The sequence below is a fragment of the Uloborus diversus genome, chromosome 2 (assembly GCF_026930045.1).
Source record: "Uloborus diversus isolate 005 chromosome 2, Udiv.v.3.1, whole genome shotgun sequence".
Classification (NCBI taxonomy): domain Eukaryota; kingdom Metazoa; phylum Arthropoda; class Arachnida; order Araneae; family Uloboridae; genus Uloborus; species Uloborus diversus.
Window position 1 is genome coordinate 221,408,414 of NC_072732.1, and position 19,554 is coordinate 221,427,967.

Here is a 19,554-nt window from a genome sequence, read left to right on the forward strand (position 1 = left end):
GATTTCCCTGATCCGTCGCCACCCTGTTTTAGTTGCAAAATGATTTTTCAAAATAAAAGAAGCTTTAAACATACAGCAATAATGGTGTAACTGCTATGCGGGTGAACAGCGAAACATTTAAGCTTGATTTTTTTTCTCCTGCATTTTTTAAAATAAATATTTTATTTATTAACAAATACTGAATCTAAAACTTTTTTTTTAAAGCTAGAAGTTTTCTAAAAAAAACTGTGACTAGCAATAATTTATTAAATACTAAAATTATGTTCACAATAAATAAAATAAACAAATAATCAGAAAAAATATATTAAATAACTTACCAGGCATTACTGCCAAAGTTTTAGGACAGGCTACAATATTGAAGAAATTCCCCATTGAAAATTCCTTGATTTCTGTATTTTATCATTGTCCTAAGCGCTCTTAATTAATTCTTCAGACCAATTTTATTTTCTAAAACGTTCATTAACTTAAGACACTGCTAAAAATTAATGATAATTTTTATGAGTCTCTTAAATCAACTCGGATGCAAATGACTTAAAATTTTTGAGTTGAATGAGAGCGATAAAATTAGAAATAATCAAGTCCTTAACTAAACTACACAATTAGACAATTAAGGAGGTTAAAAATAATACCGAACGCAAAATTATAAACGTCCAAAAGTAGAATAACCTAGTTAAATACGAGCAAGTAATATAGAAGCAAACGCAATCGGATTTCGAAATGTGTGGAAAATCGGGGCTGACGAGTAAAAGCGTAAGAAACGGCCAAGATACTTAAATTTTGCACTTAAATTGTAGAATTTGATAAATATTCTTGAACCAAAATCCATGACCAGATGTCAGTTTCCATAATTTTTGAGCTTTTTTTGCTGAAAATCATGACTTTCCATGACCATTTTCGATCATAGTCGAAATCCATGACATTCCATGACTTTTCATGTGCGTGGACACCCTGTATATAGATCATAATGCTAGGACTGCCAATCCCCAATAACTGCAATGGCACCCCTCATTTTTAATTTTAACGAGCCCCCCCCCCCACCAAAAAAAACAAGAGTCCGTACTTACGAGACTAAAATACTTTTAAAATAAGTTCCCTGATAATTTCAATGGTATAGTCAACTTCAAGACCCTCCCTCCCCCCCTTACCGAATGGGTATTATTATTTGCCTAAATTGCTGAAATATTTGCTTATCAAGATGTTTGATGACTTTTCTGTATTGTAGATCTTATAATGTATGTGATGTAGCTGGGGTGCCAATTTCCCTTCTCAAAAGCGGTGGTTCACCTCAATTTTATCACAATCCCCCCTCCCCCCAAACAAAAGAAAAACGCCCCATCTTTTTAACGGATTAAAATCCTTCTGTAAAAAATTTAATGGCATTGTCTGCCTCATGACCTCTCTCCTCCCTGCAAGGGCTGTTATTATTCTTATATATTGCTATTACTATTTTTATTCGCATAAATCCCCCCCCCCCTCAAATTTATCGCGCTTCCCCCAAAACGTGACCATTTATTGAAGAGACTAAACTCCTTTTAAAATAACTTCTCTGATAATTTCAATTGTATACTCAGCATCAAGTCCCCCCCCCCTCCCGATGGGCATGCCACTAGAAAAAAAGACTTAAATTCTTCTAAAGTAATTTCTCCCAAAATTTCTGTGGTATAATCTGCCTCATGACCCCAACCCCTCTCACACAAACACATGAGAATCCTTGTTGTAGCTACATTATTAGAATAAATTGCTAAAATATTTATTCACCAAGATGGCCTATGGCTTTTCTCTGTTGCAGATACTTATGTAATAGGCTTTGCAGTCCTCCCCCCCCCCCCCCCATAAAATGTTGAATTTAACGACCTAAATATATCGAAAATATCGATATTTTAAGAGCGATATATCGAGGTATTAAAATTCTGATATCGCCCAGCCATACTCTATACAGTTTCGATAAACAGTATTTCAGAGGTATTTAAGAGCCAATAATTACTCACCTGTGAAACTTTACAAGTGGTGGATGTTGCCTTCTTTTTGACTGGCAACCGGGGAACTGGCACAGGTGATATTGTCGGCATTATTGTGCTACCTAGGGGAAAAAACATGACATTGATCTCATTAGAACAAGCTCAGTATGATTAAGAGTATCTTCAAATAAAAACATGCACTACTGACTAAGTCTGAAAATTTTCGCTTTCGTACGCAAAACAATTTTTATCTCAAATTAATGATGCGTTGAATACTAATATCAACAGAATATTCAATTGAAAATTTAAAGTTTCAGTAAGTTTGGAAATAAAATTTCAGTTGTTGCAAACGTTTTGTGATTCTCCTCTTCCTTTTACAGAACTCTGCTAGATCAATTCAAATGGCTAGAGTCAAATTTTCAAGTTGGAATATAAGCTAAGATAACCATTGACCACACTCACCAGAAAATAGTGACAATATTTTTTACATACACATTACTTTAAGGACTAGTTGAATCATTTATTTCAGAAACCAGTCAAGTTCCAAAAACTTTAAATACATTTTTATCATCAATTGGAAACTTATCAGTAAGGTTTATAATACTTTTAACTCGAGGGGGGGAAATTATAATATTAATATAATATTAAATACATTAATATTATAATTTTTCCCAATTAAATATATTTATTTCAGCAAAAAGTGCTGTAATCCCTATTAAACAATCAAGTATGATGATATAATTTCTTTTCCTGCTATTAGAAATTTTGGCATTTGACTGCATTCTGAAATAAATGATTCCATTAAAGGATGGTACAAACACAGACACTGCTTACATTTGCCATCAAACATAACTGAGTTTATGACCTTGCACCCTCAGTTCAGTTAAACAAGAAATGGTTGAAGAGCCGGACAAGCAAATAATGTGCAAGATTTAAAAACTAAAGCTCTCTTACTGTTCAACAGTGCGGAGGGCTTCAGTAGAAACTTGAGAATGGCATCAATGAGACTATTCCTACTCTCATCCACAATGTACTGTGAGACGCATAACACCGTGGCAACAGCTTTCAGATCTTCTATGCTCAACCTGTAATAAAGAGAATGTGGAGGAATAAAGTGAATGCAGACTAGTGTTTTATATCGAAGATAAATTAGCATTTTAAGAAAATAAAAAACAAAAATATTTTTTCTACCTTTTTTTTTTATTAAATATAAAATAACATTTTAAGAAAATATTATATGAAAACAAATGACTCACTGTTCCATTAAGCCCCTTCTACAATGATAGTCCGACGAGGATTCATCGAAAGGGAAACCAGAAAACTCCAGAATATTTTTTCTGATGTTGTTTTGCTATTTAAAAAAAGCAAGAGAGAAGAACATTTGAATTTAGTAACTAAATAAATTTCTGAGGACAGATAAATCAGAACTACATATACGATACTACAGCCTTTTTTGAACAAAATTATGTATTCAATAATAAAGTTAATTGACAAATATATTTTCAGCTAGAAAATTATAATTAATTTATCATTAAGACAAAACATTTTTCATGACTTTTTTTTCTGTCCAGAAGGTATAATAGAAGATATTGTTTCTCTTTTCAAGTCTATTATAGCACTTACAATTAAACAAAATAAATTAGAAAAAACTTTTCATACAGATCCAATATGAAGTATTCAGCTGAACTGAATGTTTGGTTTGTCTGCTGAATAGACAGTAAATTCAGTGCATTCCAAATTATTACTGTTAGTATATTTAAGTTTAACCTCTGTGCCAAGCCATTTCAAGCCAAAATTTCCTTCAATCTACTCACAGCACAAAAACTGAAAACATATGAGTTTGTTGTCCTCATATCAGATCTTGAGATCATATTAAGTAAAAAATAGACTAACCAGAACACTGGTTTTCTGAAAGTAAAAAGGGTTTTTAGAGGAGGGAGGACAGTCCTACAAAATTGTTCCTTCTGAATTGGAACATTTTATCTGATGCATCATAACAAAATTATTAATCACATTTTTAAAAGTTAGTATTAACAGTACTGAAAACATACAGAAAATATTAATGAAGTAAATTTAAAATATACTTACAGCACTCGTCGTCAGGTATAATATCATATGGACATCTGTTAATTTCAGTGCTGGTGTACTAATCACTTGATAGTGAACTGCAAGAAATCACGAAAACTATTTTAGCTCTTGGGAAAGTTAAACAGCATTTACACTTTAAAGATACTTTTCTTAATATCTCAACGCTGCTTAAACATTTTAAACTCTGAAAAAAAAAAACTTCTCTACCCATTATGATATGATTAAAGCATAATCAGTGTTGCCAGATGGTCAAATCCAGATTTCCCCAATTCCCATCCATTTTCCCCCCAAAAGCGATGTTTTCTATCAAAATTCCCTAAATTCAAAAATTATTTTTCCACTAATATTTTCATAAAATGAATCGACTTCCTCTAATATTTTTGTCTCTTGAATTTTTTTTCTCCAAATAGCCAAATTTTCTTACAAAATTCCCCAACTTTTTTCCTTCAACTCTTTTGCTTTTTTCTTTTTTATCTTCTGTCTTCTTTATCTTTATCTTTCTTTACTAATAATAAAGTTGAAATTCTCTCTGTCAAAATCTCTGTGAAACGCATAGCACCTAGATCGTTCGGACCGATTTTCCTGAAATTTGGCGAAGAATTAGTTTGTAGCATGGGGGTGGGCAGCTTTAAGCGATTTTTCGAAAATTCGATTTTGTTCCTTTTCTATTCCAATTTTAAGAACATTCTTCCGAGCAAAATTATGATAAAATGGACGAGTAAATTACCAAGTTATCATAACTTGGAACCATAACGTGGGCGAGTCAATTGGCGAGATATTCATCATGCATTATTTGTAAGTATACAGGGGAACCAAAAGACCTTTTAATTTTCTACTACAGGCAAAGCCGTGCAGTTGCCACTAGTCATAAATACAAGCGCCTTACCGAAAGATAAGAAATAACCAAATATTTTTTTTCTACTCGCATTTACTGCGCTGCTTCTGTATGTACATTTAAACTGATTTTTGTATACATTTATCCAAGAACGTTCTTCATCACTTATTCTTACCTGTCACGTATCAAAACCAGTTACTCACACAGAACATTAATGCGAATTCCGTAGCATAATATTCCACATAATGCGAAATGCAAATTCCATAAAGTTGAGCAAAGCTAAATTAACACTGTTTGATACAAACAACTTCTTGACGCGAATTTAAATACGGAAAAAAAATTTCCCCGAGGTTTTTTCCCCAGCTTTTCCCCAAGAAAAAAATGTTTCCCCAAAAAATTCCCCTCAAAACCCATTTCCCCAAAATTTCCCCAGAGAGCACCAGATTTCCCCAAAATGGGGAAATTTCCCCCAATCTGGCAACACTGAGCATAGTTGAAAGTGGAATACCTCAAGGTTTATATCAAATATTATAATCATTTGAAAACCATAATTCAGTATCTTTAATTGAAAAACAATTTTAATATAACTTCCATTCTGCTATTAAAATTAAACCAAGCTTGTCGTTTGGATAATCTGAAGTAGAGTTACACCCCCCCCCCCTTTCCAAAAAAAAAAAAAGCAAAGTGAAGGTTATGCCTCTAATATCTACAAACTGTCAATAAAAAATTTAGGAAAGGTCGATGAAAATAAAGAAGCACCAAATAAAAATTGGAATTTTTTTTTCAGGGGAAAAAAACATTTTCATACAAAAGTGGCTATTAACTTTTTTTAAATAGTCACTTTTTGTATGAATTCTTGTCATGTGGTGAATGGATATTTTTTTTAATAGTTCAGGCAAACCTAACTTGGCAGCGTCGCAATGCTGTAATCAGGATCTGCATAGTCCAAACAATGCTGCCAGGTTAGGTTCGACCTAATGATAGTTGTGGATCTATGTGGAATAATTTGCCTGAAAGATTTGCGACTTATGTGATGGGATGAACAGTTTTAAAAAAGCTCACTTCATTGACAAACGTTAAAAATCCTTGAATTCAAAACCAAATCAAAAATTCCATTTTAGAATCCATTTGCGATCAAAAGTTCTTTCAATAATAGTTATTTGAATCCTTTTGGATACGGATTTATACAAGCTTCAAATGTTCTGTAGGCACTAAAACTAAGTTTTCTTTTTCTTTCTTTCTTTTCTTTTTTTTTTTTTTTAAATGTACAAAGTAGAACTAAGAACCGTTCACAGCAAAAAATGCAACACGGGAAAGAAGTGAAATGCCTTGGTGAGGAACTTTCAAACAAAAAAAAAAATGTTTTGTACATAAGTAGCAATAAACACCTTTTTGCTTTGCAAACACAGCAGGGAATTTCTAAGAAATACACATGCATGAATTTGAGAAAAAATAGCTTGAGTATGGATAGAATGAAAAGATACAAAAGCAATAAATTTCTTTGAGTTGATTTTAGTGGCAGTAACTTATCAGCACAGAATTATGTATAACAATAAACACCGTGCAATAAGGTTTTTTTAATTTGTTATATTGATAAAAACTTACTGTTGGAAAAGTTTTTCAGCTTTACTCCAATATATTCATTTTCAATAGCAGTATCACAATCTAAAACACTAGAACCTGAAACAATTTTCAAACTCAAAATACACAAAATCAAACTTTTGGATAGTTTAGAAAATATGTGTCGAATTTTTCAGTGAATACTATCGGCATTCACATAGCAATGTTACTACTTGTAAATTTAAAATTAAAAAAAAAAATAGTATATACTTTAAACAAAGTTATTTTTATTTCTTGTATGAATTACAGAAATGTACAATGAAAAACTATATACAAGTATTCAGTGACATGACTCAATGCAAGATATAATGGAACTATGAAGGAGAATATTTTCTTTCAAATCAACATGCTTTTAAAACCTTTATTCCATACTTTGACAGCAGGGAAAATTCTAGCTAAATCTGATATTAAATTTATCGTTGGTAAAACACCTATACTGCAGTAAAAACCTAGAATGAATTTACAAACTTTAAACAGTTCAACACGATGAACAACAGCAGTGGCATAGCCAAGGGGGATAGGGGGGTCGGACCCCCCCCCCCCCTCCATGAGCCCCAAAAAATCATTTTTCAGTCGAACCTGAAGGGTTCTGTTTATGAGTAAAAGATTTTTATTTAATATGATAGCTGTTATGACGGTATAAAGCTTATGTCTTCCTATTTTGTGCAACATTTTTTCTCCTGGAGACAGGGCTTTCTTTCTTATGACGGCAGTATTGATCAAGGTATTTTCAAAGAAAAAATTTGTTTATAATTTCCTTTGTTGTTTAATTGATTATATATATATATATATATGTGTGTGTATAAACTTGAGGGCATGGTTTTACTTTAAACTTCAGAAAAAATCACCCCCCCTCCCCTCTTAAGGATTCTTTCTCGCTACACCACTGAACAACAGTACATGTATAATCAAATGTTCAAAATAAATTTTTATTTTATTTTACTTTACTAATTTTATTGTATTTACTTATTTATTTTTTGCAGTTGTGTGAGGATTTCTAAATATGGAAATGGATGGCATCTTTCTACTTTATCCTTTCTAAGCAATTTCATTGAATTTTCAGATGCAATATTAAAGACACACCCATCACCTAAAATCATGATCCCAGTAGTATACACAACAAGTTGAAAAAATAATAATTGGGAGGGTGCACATTTTTGTGTGTGGGGGGGGGGAGAATTATGGTTGGTGTCAAAAGAGGTTTGCAGTTTCAATTACTTAGCCCGATTTTATTTTTAAAGAACACTAGTTTTAAAAAAAAGTGGTTTGAAACCAGTTCACATTAAATTAGCATTGTTTTCACTATAATAAACCAAATATTTTTCACAACGTCATTGATCAACTTTAAATTCTGAAAATTGCCAGAATTATTTACCTTATTCAAAATTTCATCAAAATCGGAACCGGTGAGGAAAAGTAAGCTTTCGTTTTGAATGACCCTGACAGAGAATTTCCCAACTATTACTACAGATCTTAGTGTAACATCCTTTCTTCCTTCTATGTCTTTTCAATGGGACAAAATTCTTCTAGTACAAATAAATCAGTTTATGACTGAAAGGGCATAAACCAACCTACAAATGGCTTTCATTTACACTTTTTTGACAAAAAGAGATTCATATGTTGAACAACCCTTCTTTAATGGAAAGATTGAATAAAAACCAAATTGAGCCTGTTCCTTTAGTTTTAAGACTTAACCATGACCTTTCCAGATAAATAAATTTTAATTAATACAGTCGAGTCTCGAAAATCCGAGTCTCGAACGTTCAAGGTTCCTCTTATTCGAAAATGCTTCATTAATATTTTAAATTATTTAGTCCCAAAAAAAAAATTTTTATTAAAATCTGAAAATAGAATTTTTACTACTGTAAAACTAATTAACTACCTAACAGTAAATAATAAAAAAAACATTGAGAAGTTTGTTTCAACAACTCCCAAAGAGACACAAAATATTCATCAACTACAAGATATGTATTGTTACTACTACAAGATGATTCAAATATGCCTTGGAGATAATAACTTGATATGCAAAATTGACATTGATTTTCAACAAAGAACATGTTAACATCCTTTTTGGAGTATCTTATTGCAATAAAAAGGAGGTGCACAACTCGATGCACATGAGTTTCATCTGTGAAATTTAAGCATTACCACTAACCGTTTCTGTGTTATGCAAATACATACATACGCACTCACTCTGACAGATACAGAAACCTCTTCCAAATGATTTCGGGCGCAGTCAAAACGCATGTTTTGGTTGCCTAAAACTGTGCACACATAAATATGTACCTACTGACAAAATTCGTTTAGGAGTAATTAAAGCGGAAATTTATGCTGAAAATTGAGTAATAAATTTTTTGTGAAGAAAATACTTCCTTTACTTTGTACAAGGAAGTAAAATGTACCCCTCCTTGTGTCGCCTGAATAGTGTCAATTTTCAATCTGGAAGAATTTTCCGGATAATCAAAGTTTTCAGTAATCCGAAATGACATGAGCCCCAATTTACTCGGATTTTCGAACGACTGTAAAAATTTGGGTTCATACAACAACTGTAAGCAAAGATTAGCTACATCACTTATGTACAGGGTTCGTACTCAATTTCAGAAATAAAATGAAGGAGTTTTGGAGGAGTAAAATGAGATTTTGAAGAAGTACCAATGGGCTGTCCTTAAATAATGTCACACTTTTTTCTTACTCCTCCTCTTATCACGTGTCATATTTTTTAAAAACATATTGTTATAATAACTACGTGATGTTAGTTTTTGTCATTCTCTCTCTTCCCCTTGTCACACTTTCATGAACCCGTCTCCCCCTCAAGGAATAATATCACTTGTGGATGACTCATATCATAACGGTGATTTGCTAAACAATTGTTTTTTTTAACACAATCACTTAATATAGTGCATCTGCTTATGTATTTTCAAATATTTAAATAACAATTAGACAAACTGACTTTTGCAGCTGAGAGTGGGGTGGTGGGAAAAGAAATAACCATAAAACTTGAAAAAATAGCCAAGCACCATTTAAGCAGGTTTACTTCATTAATGAAATGTCTTAGTCATCTAAAATATTTTAACCTTAAACTTTTATAACTTCTATGATCAATTTGTAAATCACATCTTTATGAAAAAAAAAATAATAAATATACGAAATTACTACATTAAAATCGCCCTTATACCTTTACCCTTGTGACAAAGTCAAGTTGTCAACCGAAGTATTTCAAGCTACTGTCATAGAGGAAGATTATGTCTTGAACTAAGAAAGAAGGAGTTTTGAAGGAGTTCAAACCAAAATGAAGGAGTTTGAAGGGCCCTTCAAAAAAATTTCCTAAATGAAGGAGTATTGGAGGAGTTTTGAAGGAGCGTAAGAACCCTGTATGTAGATATGGCTGAAAAGTTTTTTTATGGTCACCCCAAACAAAGGATAAAAACTAAGTTTCATCTCTACTATTCTTTCACCGTTCTTTTATAATTTGCATGATTGAAAGCAAAAAGATGCATAAAAATAACTTACTTTCACAATCATCCGGTATGTGTATGTCGGGTACAATCTCTATTTCTTCCGATTCAGCAGACTTGAGCTATGAAAAGAGAAAAAAACATGTCACCAGAGTCTGCAGTTTTTATCTGACATTCAATAAGTACTTGTTCATTTTTAAAAAATCAGACAAAATAATATCAGAACATTTTTTTCCACCAGTCAAGGTGCTTCAAGGAATAACTTGGTGGATGAACAGGTGCAGGGCCGGATTTGGAAGTGTGGAGTCCCTTAATCAGGGTTCGAAAAGATCATCATATTTTCTAAAATATCCGATACTTTGATATATATATCGAATATTTTGATACATATGTATATATCCGATATTTTCGATCAGCACTTTAATAGTAAATACATCCTGAAGCTACAGCTATTTATTTTTTTATATTATTATTATAATTTATAGGGGAGAAAAAACGTAAAATTTGCTGACTCCTGAAAGTTAGGATATGTTGTAAAAATTTTATTGTGGAGGTCCCTTTGTTGTGGAGGCCCCGCCTGCTCTCCCATAAATCCAGTCCTGAACAGATTGCGAGAAACTATTGAAGAATTGAAATAATAGACCAAATGAACATATATTTCTTAATTTGGCTAACCCTTCATAGAAAGCAGTGCTGCCCGATCTACTTCCCCAGGGCCAGACATAGACTATTGTTATGCTAAATGTTATGACTCGAGAAACATATTCTGGAACCTTCCAAAACAACTAATCTTTATTCGATTGTTGCAAGTTTGAAGCCCAAATAGTTAAGGGATTTTTTTCTGAAAAGCAGATGGAAACTTTGTATCAATAACATAATCATAACAGTTCTTAACTTGTAATTTTCTTTCCTTTTTAACGTTTCCCCATGCTACTTGTAAAAAAATTTAAATATATTTTTATTTTGTATGTGTTCTGGCCCACAAGATTCATCTTAGTATGAGGTGTGGCCCTCGAGTAAAAAAAAAGATTGGGCACCAGTGATATGAAGTTATGTTTTTAGTGATTTGACAAGATTTGCTTAAGTTGAAATGTTGAAAACAAGCAAGTTGCAAGGGACCAATATACTTAAAATGAGATTTCTAAACAATTAAAAACTTACAATAACTACAAAATATAAGTATATTACCATGACACAAAATCTGACTGGGTGATATAAAAAATAAGTAATAAAACCAATTTTCTTAGTATCACTTATTTGTCACAACATTTTCTCCCACAAAGCTACTTATCACTTAACAAGCATGCATTACATAATGCATGAGTATTTTTTACTTCTTTTTAAAAACTTGTTTCCTATACAAGAAAATACACTTAAAACAGGTTTTATTTTATGTTTTTTTTTTTTTTTTAATCTTTGGGAAAACAGATATGAATGTAAAGTCTTAAAATTTAAGAACAAAAAAAAAAAAAACTAAAATTTAATAACAGAGAAATTAAGAGTTTTACAAACAAATGTTTTGATTTCGGAGAATCTAGAGAGCATAAAAGTTGAGAACAGCTTCTGAGTCATCTCATAGCAACAGTGACACATTTGAAGAGATATTTTTTATGAATAAATTGGCTACAGCTTAAATATGATTTTTTCTAACTCGCTTTTTTAAATAAAGAATAATATAACAAAGTTATTGTTACTGCACAAAAACAATGCTAAATAGTATGCAAAAGTTCAAATATACAGTGAAGCACCATTTATGTTTTTGAAGGGACTGTATGAAAAAAGCGTCAAATAAAAAAAAACGTACGATAGGTATATGTTAATGTGTATTAGATTCTGCAGGGACCAATTTAAAAAACATATAATTGATTAAAACATATAAAAGAGAAATGTATAAATGGCACTTCGCTGTACATATACAGGCCTGGATCTGTATACCTGCAGATCCTGAGGTGCGGGGGGCCCACATCCTTAAGAGACCCAATGGTCCAAGAAATTGAAAAAAGCTCGCACTAAGACCCACTTTGTAGCAAATATACACGGCTAGCCTCTGGGGAGAAGCTCTACAGATTTTTTTGCATGTGGCCCAAAATTTATAGATCCTGGTCTGTATATACATATGTTACGCAATGAGCATGATTTTTTTTTCTTGCGGTCTGCTAACCTACACTACTCAAATAAAGGTCAGTTCCTCTCATTTTCGCCACTATAAAATAAAATACACACTTTGTACAAATTCATCAAAATTTCAACCTTTTAATGCCTATAGAAATTAGGATACTTAAAATATATATTTTTCAATGAAACGAGTGCGACTAGATACGTAATGCATTTGACATTCTCAAAAACAAAAAAATGCAGATGAACTATCAAGGAGACCTTATGGTCTTGGAAATTCAGATCTAGATGAAATTCAGCAGATTACTAGTATCTTATCCCTTAACGGTATCAGGGTTCGTATTCAATTTCAGAAATAAAATGAAGGAGTTTTGAAGGAGTAAAATGAGTTTTTGAAGGAGTACTAATGGGCTGTCATAAAAATAAAGTCGCACTTTTTTTCAAACGTATTTGACCCCCTTTCCCCTTTATCACAAAATGTCACACTTCACCTAACTCCTCCTCTTGTTGCATGACATATTTTTTATAAATATATTGTTACAATAACTGTGATGTCACTTTTTGTCACCCTCTCTTTTCCCCTTGTCACAATTTCGTGAGCCTGTCTCCTCCTTAAGGCATGGCATAACTTGTGGATGACCCTTTTTACTATATCATAACTGCGATTTACTAAACAATTGTTTTTCAACACAATCACTTAATGTAGTATATCTACTTATGTAGTTTTAAATTATTTAAATAATAATTAGACAACCTGACTTTTGCTGCTGAGAGTGTGGTGGAGGAAAAAACAATAATCATAAAACTTGAAAAAATAGCCAAGCACCATTGAATCATGTTTTACTTCATGTATAAAATGTCTTCAAATAAAATTTTCACCTTCAACTTTTATGACTTAACAATGATCAATTTGTAAATCACATCTTTATGAAAAAAATAAATGAACGAAATTACTACATTAAAATCGTCCTTGTGACAAAGTTAGTTGTCGATCAAAGTATTATAAGTTACTGTCATAGAGGAAGATTATGTAGTCTTGAACTAAAAAAGAAGGAGTTTTGAAGGAGTTTAAACCAAAATGAAGGAGTTTGAAGGGCCCTTCAAAAAAATTTCCTAAATGAAGGAGTACTGGAGGAGTTTTGAAGGAGCGTACGAACCCTGGGTATCCACAGTAAAACAATAAAGCGCACTAGCAGGAAGATTATGAGGGAACAGCGTCTAAAGTGTTGCACGAAGCTTATATATTAGTAAAGATTTTTTGCCAGCAGCAGCTGTGTGGTCAGAGTACTGGATTCCTATGGGATCCATGAGGGTTCGATACCTCTTAAAGAATACTGGTTAGACAAAAAAAGGTCAGTCATCAAACTTAGTTGATTTTTCCCCCCACAGAGTTAGCGATAAATTAATTTTATTGCATATACTATATTTTTACTTGGTTCATTTAAAATGTATGCACTGCTTCAACAACTCATAGTTGCTGGATTGAAACATCAACTGAAATCTCCATATCTCAAAACATTTTTCCCCCCGATTTTTTTTTCTTCTGTTCTTCTCCATACAGGTTCAACTGTTATTGTCCGGAATTCCAAACACTTAAAAATTACTATATCTTTCAATGGTTTACCCAGCTCAAAATTGAAAAGGGAAGCCCTATCATGTGGGCAATCACAGGGGGTCAACTGCCTGCCTCCTATTGGAAACAATTAACTGATGCAAATGAGCATATATTTTGTAATTTTCTCTATAAAATTACATTGAACATCTATGTTTAGTCCCATTCTGGAAAATTCAGAAATGATGTTGGGGAGTTGGGGGAGGCACTTCTCTAAATTGAAACTTTTTTAATGCATGAGGGGATCATTGTATCTCATAACATACCTATGCAAAATACAGAACATTTTTTTGTGGGGACATAGGAAAAGGTGTTTGTGGCAGTATTATTGTACACTAGCTTCATAGCAGAATTAAGGTAATAAAACAACTGAACACCATAGGTGCCAAATTGATAGAGCTGAACTCACTGATACATATAGGAATTGAAATAACTGTCTATTGGTCAATTATTTCAAATTACTGTTTTTTTTTTTTTTTTTTTTTTTTGGAGGGTAGCAAGAGAGGGCAGCTGCCCCCCCCCCCAATTAAAAAAATAATTAAAACAAAACTCTAAAAAAAAAATTAATTGATGGTTGCTTCAATTTCTAAATTTATCAATGAGTTCGGCTGCAGTACATACGTCACTGATTTAAAAGTGTATACATCTTTGAAAGTCCATTGAAAAGGGAAAGTTATTGGCATTTAGTTAGGTTAATATCGTTATCATTTTAGAATTACATTGCTTTTAAAATCTTGGAGGGAAGGGGGGCAACAGACCAATACCCTATTTGCCCAAATGATGGGCCTGCCCAGGAGTGTGCCAAACTTTGGTTTTTGGGAGGGAGGAAACTCTCAATTTGCCAAATGGAGCTCCGAATTGTTGCCGAATAATTATAATTTTGCCATCTGAAAAATTTGCTGAGTAATGAATATTTTCGGAGGTCACACTAACCTCCCATCGGGGTTCCCCTGGTCCTTCCATGTTGAACTGGATATGCATTTGGGGCAGTTCTCAAAAGGGGGGAGCAAACACAGATCTCAACTTTGAAGCTTCAACACCAAATAACTTTCATTTTAATTATTTTTGAGTTAAATTATAATACTGTATAGAGACAAGAATTGACATAAATTATGGAAAAAATGCTCTTCAAATGCCTTTAAAAAAATATTTTCTTTGCTAAAAGGCACAATTGTGAACATACCAAAACGTTAACTGAGCAAATGTACCATTAAAAAATTTTTTTTTAAATTATTTCCATACGTTTCAAAAAAAAAATTAAAGGTATGAATCTTACACTGAATAATTTTTTGTTGATATTTTACACAAATAACAAAAGTAAAGACAGATTCAGTAAATAAAGTTACGATCTTTACAATGCTATTATTTGAGAACTAAGTATACGATGCTTTCGTTTTAAAGGTATTTATCGATCATCAGAATCAATTTTTAATTGTTTAAAAGTGTTTTCATAAACTTTTATGCAGTATCTTTGAAGAAAAATAGTTTTTCTTAAACATGCATGTGAGATGTCCAAATGGCGTTAAGATCTTGACGCCGATAATTCTGTCCGTTTATTCATAATTTTTGATGATCCACTGTCTTCTAACCTCAATAAAATGTTATCTTCTTTAATCTATTGGTATTTTGCATAATTAATACGTTACACATTGAACAATACATAAATTACAGTAGAAACATAGCTGGTTATGATTGTAACGAAAGCCATTTTTAGTTAAAATTGCCAAGCAAACCTCCACTAGCAACAACACAGTATACGATAAGCTAAAGGTTACCAGAGGGGAATTCCAGTTTGACAAATGTAGTTTATCGTCAGCTGCACCAGTTTTGGCGACTTTATTACATGCGCTAACATTTTTTTCCTTCCACTAGTCCCTTTCTGGATACACTCATGATTGCTTTAATAATTTTATTACTTGCAGGTAATTATAAGCTGCAGGTCCGGAACCATGCAATTCAGTAAAATATTTCTTTTCTCTAGACTTTCTTTTTCTCTCAGCATCTTTGCTTCCCTTTTTGATTTCACCTTTATTGCACTTTTTTCAATTTCAATTTTCTTTTCATACCGACGTTTTTAATCTCTTTCTTTTACTTTTCCCAGATGCAACTTCCATTTCTCTGGATCTGCTTTTAATCTCTCTCTGTACATTTTTGTTCTATCTGCGGTTTCCATTTCATCTGTAGTTTATTAAGAAACAGAAGCAATAGATGAATTAAATAAATGCAAAAAAAAAAGACTGATGCATTTTTAAAATCAATAAACTTAGGAAAGCCAAACTTTAAGTTACTGAAGAAGCTATACTTTAAGGGTAAACAAATTAAGATTGCAGTTAAAAACATAAAAGTCAATTTCAGAGGGCCGTAAAAAAAAAAAAAGAGTTCACAAAAATTATTTGCCAAGGTGATATTTCCAAGCTTGAATATGATCGGAAAACACTTTTCGTTTTGATTTTCTTTTAATTACTAAGCTATATTCTCATTTGTTGAAATGAAAGAACTGCAACTTTTCTTTAAACATAAAAATGAAAAGAAAAGAAACATCATTTAAGAAGATTTTTCTTTATAAATCATGTTCTTCACAAGGTCACACCCTCACAAGGTCACACTAAAGGTCAAGATTTACGGTCGCCACTCGCCACGTGGCGACTCAGTTTTCAACATTGGCGACCCCAAAAAATTTCTACAGTCGCCAACTTTTTTGGGGGGTTATTTTTAATTTAGATCGCAAGAAAAGAATTTCAATGCATCAGTACTATAAGGATTCACCGATAGAGACCGTACTCCGACTGGATGTTGTTTATTTTACAAAGCTTGCATGTTCTTTCTCACTGCCTGCCTGTATGTTGGTTATTTTACGATGCTTGAATGCTCCTCTTACGCGATTTAGGCCATGTAAAAAAAGCAAGAATACTGTGAATTAGGAAGCCATTTGCATAAGATTAGAGCGTTTGCTCCTTGTCTTGACTCTGTTTTTCAAGTAATTAGCGTACTATAATCATGATTTCAAGAGAAATCATTGTAGTTTAGATTATATTTCAGATTAATTTTAACATAAAAGTTTTGAGGCAAAATGACGCCGGCAATAAAATAAAAAAGGACCGCGGACGACATTTTTGCCCCTCAATAGTTCCAAAGAAAAAAATTCCTAGGGTGAACAGGAATTATGCACAAATTTAACGGGAGAAGAACATTTTCCTGCATCTAAAGCACAAACTTGCGAATTGTAGGGTCAATTGGGAAAATCGTTTTTTAATCGAAAAGTCTTTTCAGCTACAAATGAAACGTAGTCGCCATTTTTGGTCATTTATAAGATGGAAGTAGACACGATGCTTAAATGCCTAAGTTTCTAAAAACAAAGCAGAATTGGATGTTTTCTTTCACTGCAAACTAATGAAAACAACGCAAAATGTGCTGCAACTTTTTTTTTTTTAATTTATTTTAAATATGTAGTTTTCTTGAGAAATGAAAAAATCTTATCCTCATTGCCTTGAACGTAAATGTGCTAAAAACTTTTCAACTGAATTATAGTTTCACGAAGATTTATTATTTTTAAATTGTTTTCCCTCTACAAATTCAAAAAATTATTTCTTAATTTTTGTCGTAGCCGCCATATTTGGTCATTCCCAAGATGGCAGTACACACGGTTTTTTAAGAGCCTAAGTTTCCGAAAATGGCATTGGATGTTTATTGCAGTGCAAACTATTGATAACAACGCAGAATGTGATCTTTTTTCCCGGGTAATACGTAATTATTTTCTGGAAAAATGCGAAATTGTATCCTCAGAGCATTTTTTTTTAAATTTTAATTGGTTTATACACTTATGTGCTAAAAACCAACTATTTGTCTTAATTGTAGTTTTTTAAGGATTAATTATTGATCTTTTTCTAAAACAGTTTTATGTTTTGCATTAAATCTTGTTCTGAAAGTATAAAAATATGTTGCAAATTTGGGCTCTCTAAATGTGAAAAAAAAAAAAAACATCATATTGTATGTTTTTTTACATAAACCCTCGAAGGTCGTTCCGATCCTATTTGATTCCCAATTAACTCACACAGCCTTTATTCTGAAAAAATCGTCAAAATAGGAAGACAGATGATTTAGTTTAAAACTTGAAAAGGTAACTTGTTTTTGACTGCAGAAAGCCGCCCCCCTCCCCCCGTGTGCCCCATTTTATCATTCCTTTGCCATAAACAATATTCCATGTTGTCCCATAAATCCTGTTTTTCTTTAAAAATCCTATACATCATTAAAAATAGAAAGAAAAAAAACTAAATTACTATAAACTATATCTTATATTTCTGCTGTGATGTGAACGGTAATACTCGCAATCGATTAGGAATACGTTCCATTGAAAATCGTTTAAACAACGGAGGCTAGTTTCTACTTATTCGAATAACTGTTGTAATTTTTTAATCTTCAATCGCATCAGATTAAAAGATAAGCCAAATAGCCAGTCCTTTGATCATTTTCCCTTCATAGTCATCCTAATGTGGAGATGCTGCATATGGAACGCAGTCGCCATGTTTGGTTCCGAAAAAAAAAAATGTTTTTTTTTGGAAATATATTCTTGGTAAATGCTAAATTGCATATTATTGGAGGAGGTTTGTAGTTACTTATTTTTATGCCCTCCCCCCCCCCAAAAAAAACAATCTTAATTATTGAAAAAATTCAAATCATATGCTTATCTAATATTTTTTCTATTCCCTTCGTGCTAATTTTCTTACAGTTAATTCTTTTCATTAAACTAGTTACCTGAAAAGTGCATGTTGATTTTTACTACCATGGCGTTTGCAATGATTTACAAAAAGATTTTAAAGGACTTTGTTGTTTTTATGAGAAATACTTTTTTTTTTCACTGTGGGACCATGGTACTGTGTATACTACTTTATTTTTGGTTTAATGACTTTTTTTTCTTATGAAACTTTAAAATGGGTGGAATGAATCATTTGGATCGGGAGCTCCCAACCTTCACCCAATGCCTCTTATATTTCCATGATTAATATAATTTATATTTCTTGTTAGCATTCCTTTAGCATCACTTTCATAATATTTGTTTCAAAAAATACAAATTGAAATCCCCCCCCCCCCCCCATTCTGGTACTAGAGCGCTGTTTTCAAAACACGGTAAAACCATTGGCCACTTGAAAATTTTCTGAATCTTGAGGTCTAGGTCACACCCGGTTACAAAGTATCTGTCACACATGGTATATAGAAAAGCAATAATCAAAGCTTTTTTCTTTTTTTTTGCAAAAAATTATTATGAATTAAACTTTAATGTTAGGGGAAAGGTGGGGCACCTTGGGTCACTTTTTAGATAATTTTTAGAAAAAAAAATTTTAAACCAATTTTTACCAAACTCAGCTGAACATGCAATTTAGACATTTTTGCTTCAATTAAAATTTATTTACTCCATAATTTCATCTAATTAAATCTTCATAAAAAAATTAAAAAGTCATTACAATGTCCCAACCTGCCCCACCTGGTGAGGCACCTTGGGGACACCACAATAATCCTGATCATTTTCATCTTAAATAATGGAAATCTTATTACTAATAACATTTTCTACTGCTGTTTCACAACAAACGCATCAACAGAAGGGAACTTCCTATTTTCTTTTCTAGATCTCATCATTTCTGTTATTTTAATACTTTACCTAGAAAGCTTACGTTCGACGAGCTCAACCGGTTAGTTAATCACGTGACAGCTAATGATCACGTTCTCCGAGCAACCAATCAACAGCTTAAAATGGTAACCGGTGAGGTAATCGATAGATGATAGAACGCTGGGGTTTGTAACCGGTTACTTACCGGTCGACCAGTGAGGTTCGTCGAACGCAAGAAAAGAATCAATTTTCTGTTTAGCCTTTTTTTC

The 19,554-nt window shown here is 32.4% G+C and overlaps 1 protein-coding gene across 1 annotated transcript in view; it reads right to left on the reverse strand.

Moving 5' to 3' along the window:
* The window catches only part of LOC129217715 (protein DEK-like), a 50,027-nt gene extending 34,521 nt beyond the window's left edge, over positions 1–15,506 (reverse strand). Inside the window, exons 1-7 of the mRNA XM_054852052.1 lie at positions 15,459–15,506; positions 10,012–10,078; positions 6,487–6,561; positions 4,047–4,123; positions 3,215–3,309; positions 2,913–3,043; positions 1,989–2,080 (exon numbers count right to left, since the gene is read on the reverse strand). Of these exons, the coding sequence (XP_054708027.1) occupies positions 1,989–2,080; positions 2,913–3,043; positions 3,215–3,309; positions 4,047–4,073 (345 nt within the window). The 5' untranslated portion in view covers positions 4,074–4,123; positions 6,487–6,561; positions 10,012–10,078; positions 15,459–15,506. The remainder of the gene's footprint in view (positions 1–1,988; positions 2,081–2,912; positions 3,044–3,214; positions 3,310–4,046; positions 4,124–6,486; positions 6,562–10,011; positions 10,079–15,458) is intronic.
* Between the last annotated feature and the right edge of the window lie 4,048 nt (positions 15,507–19,554).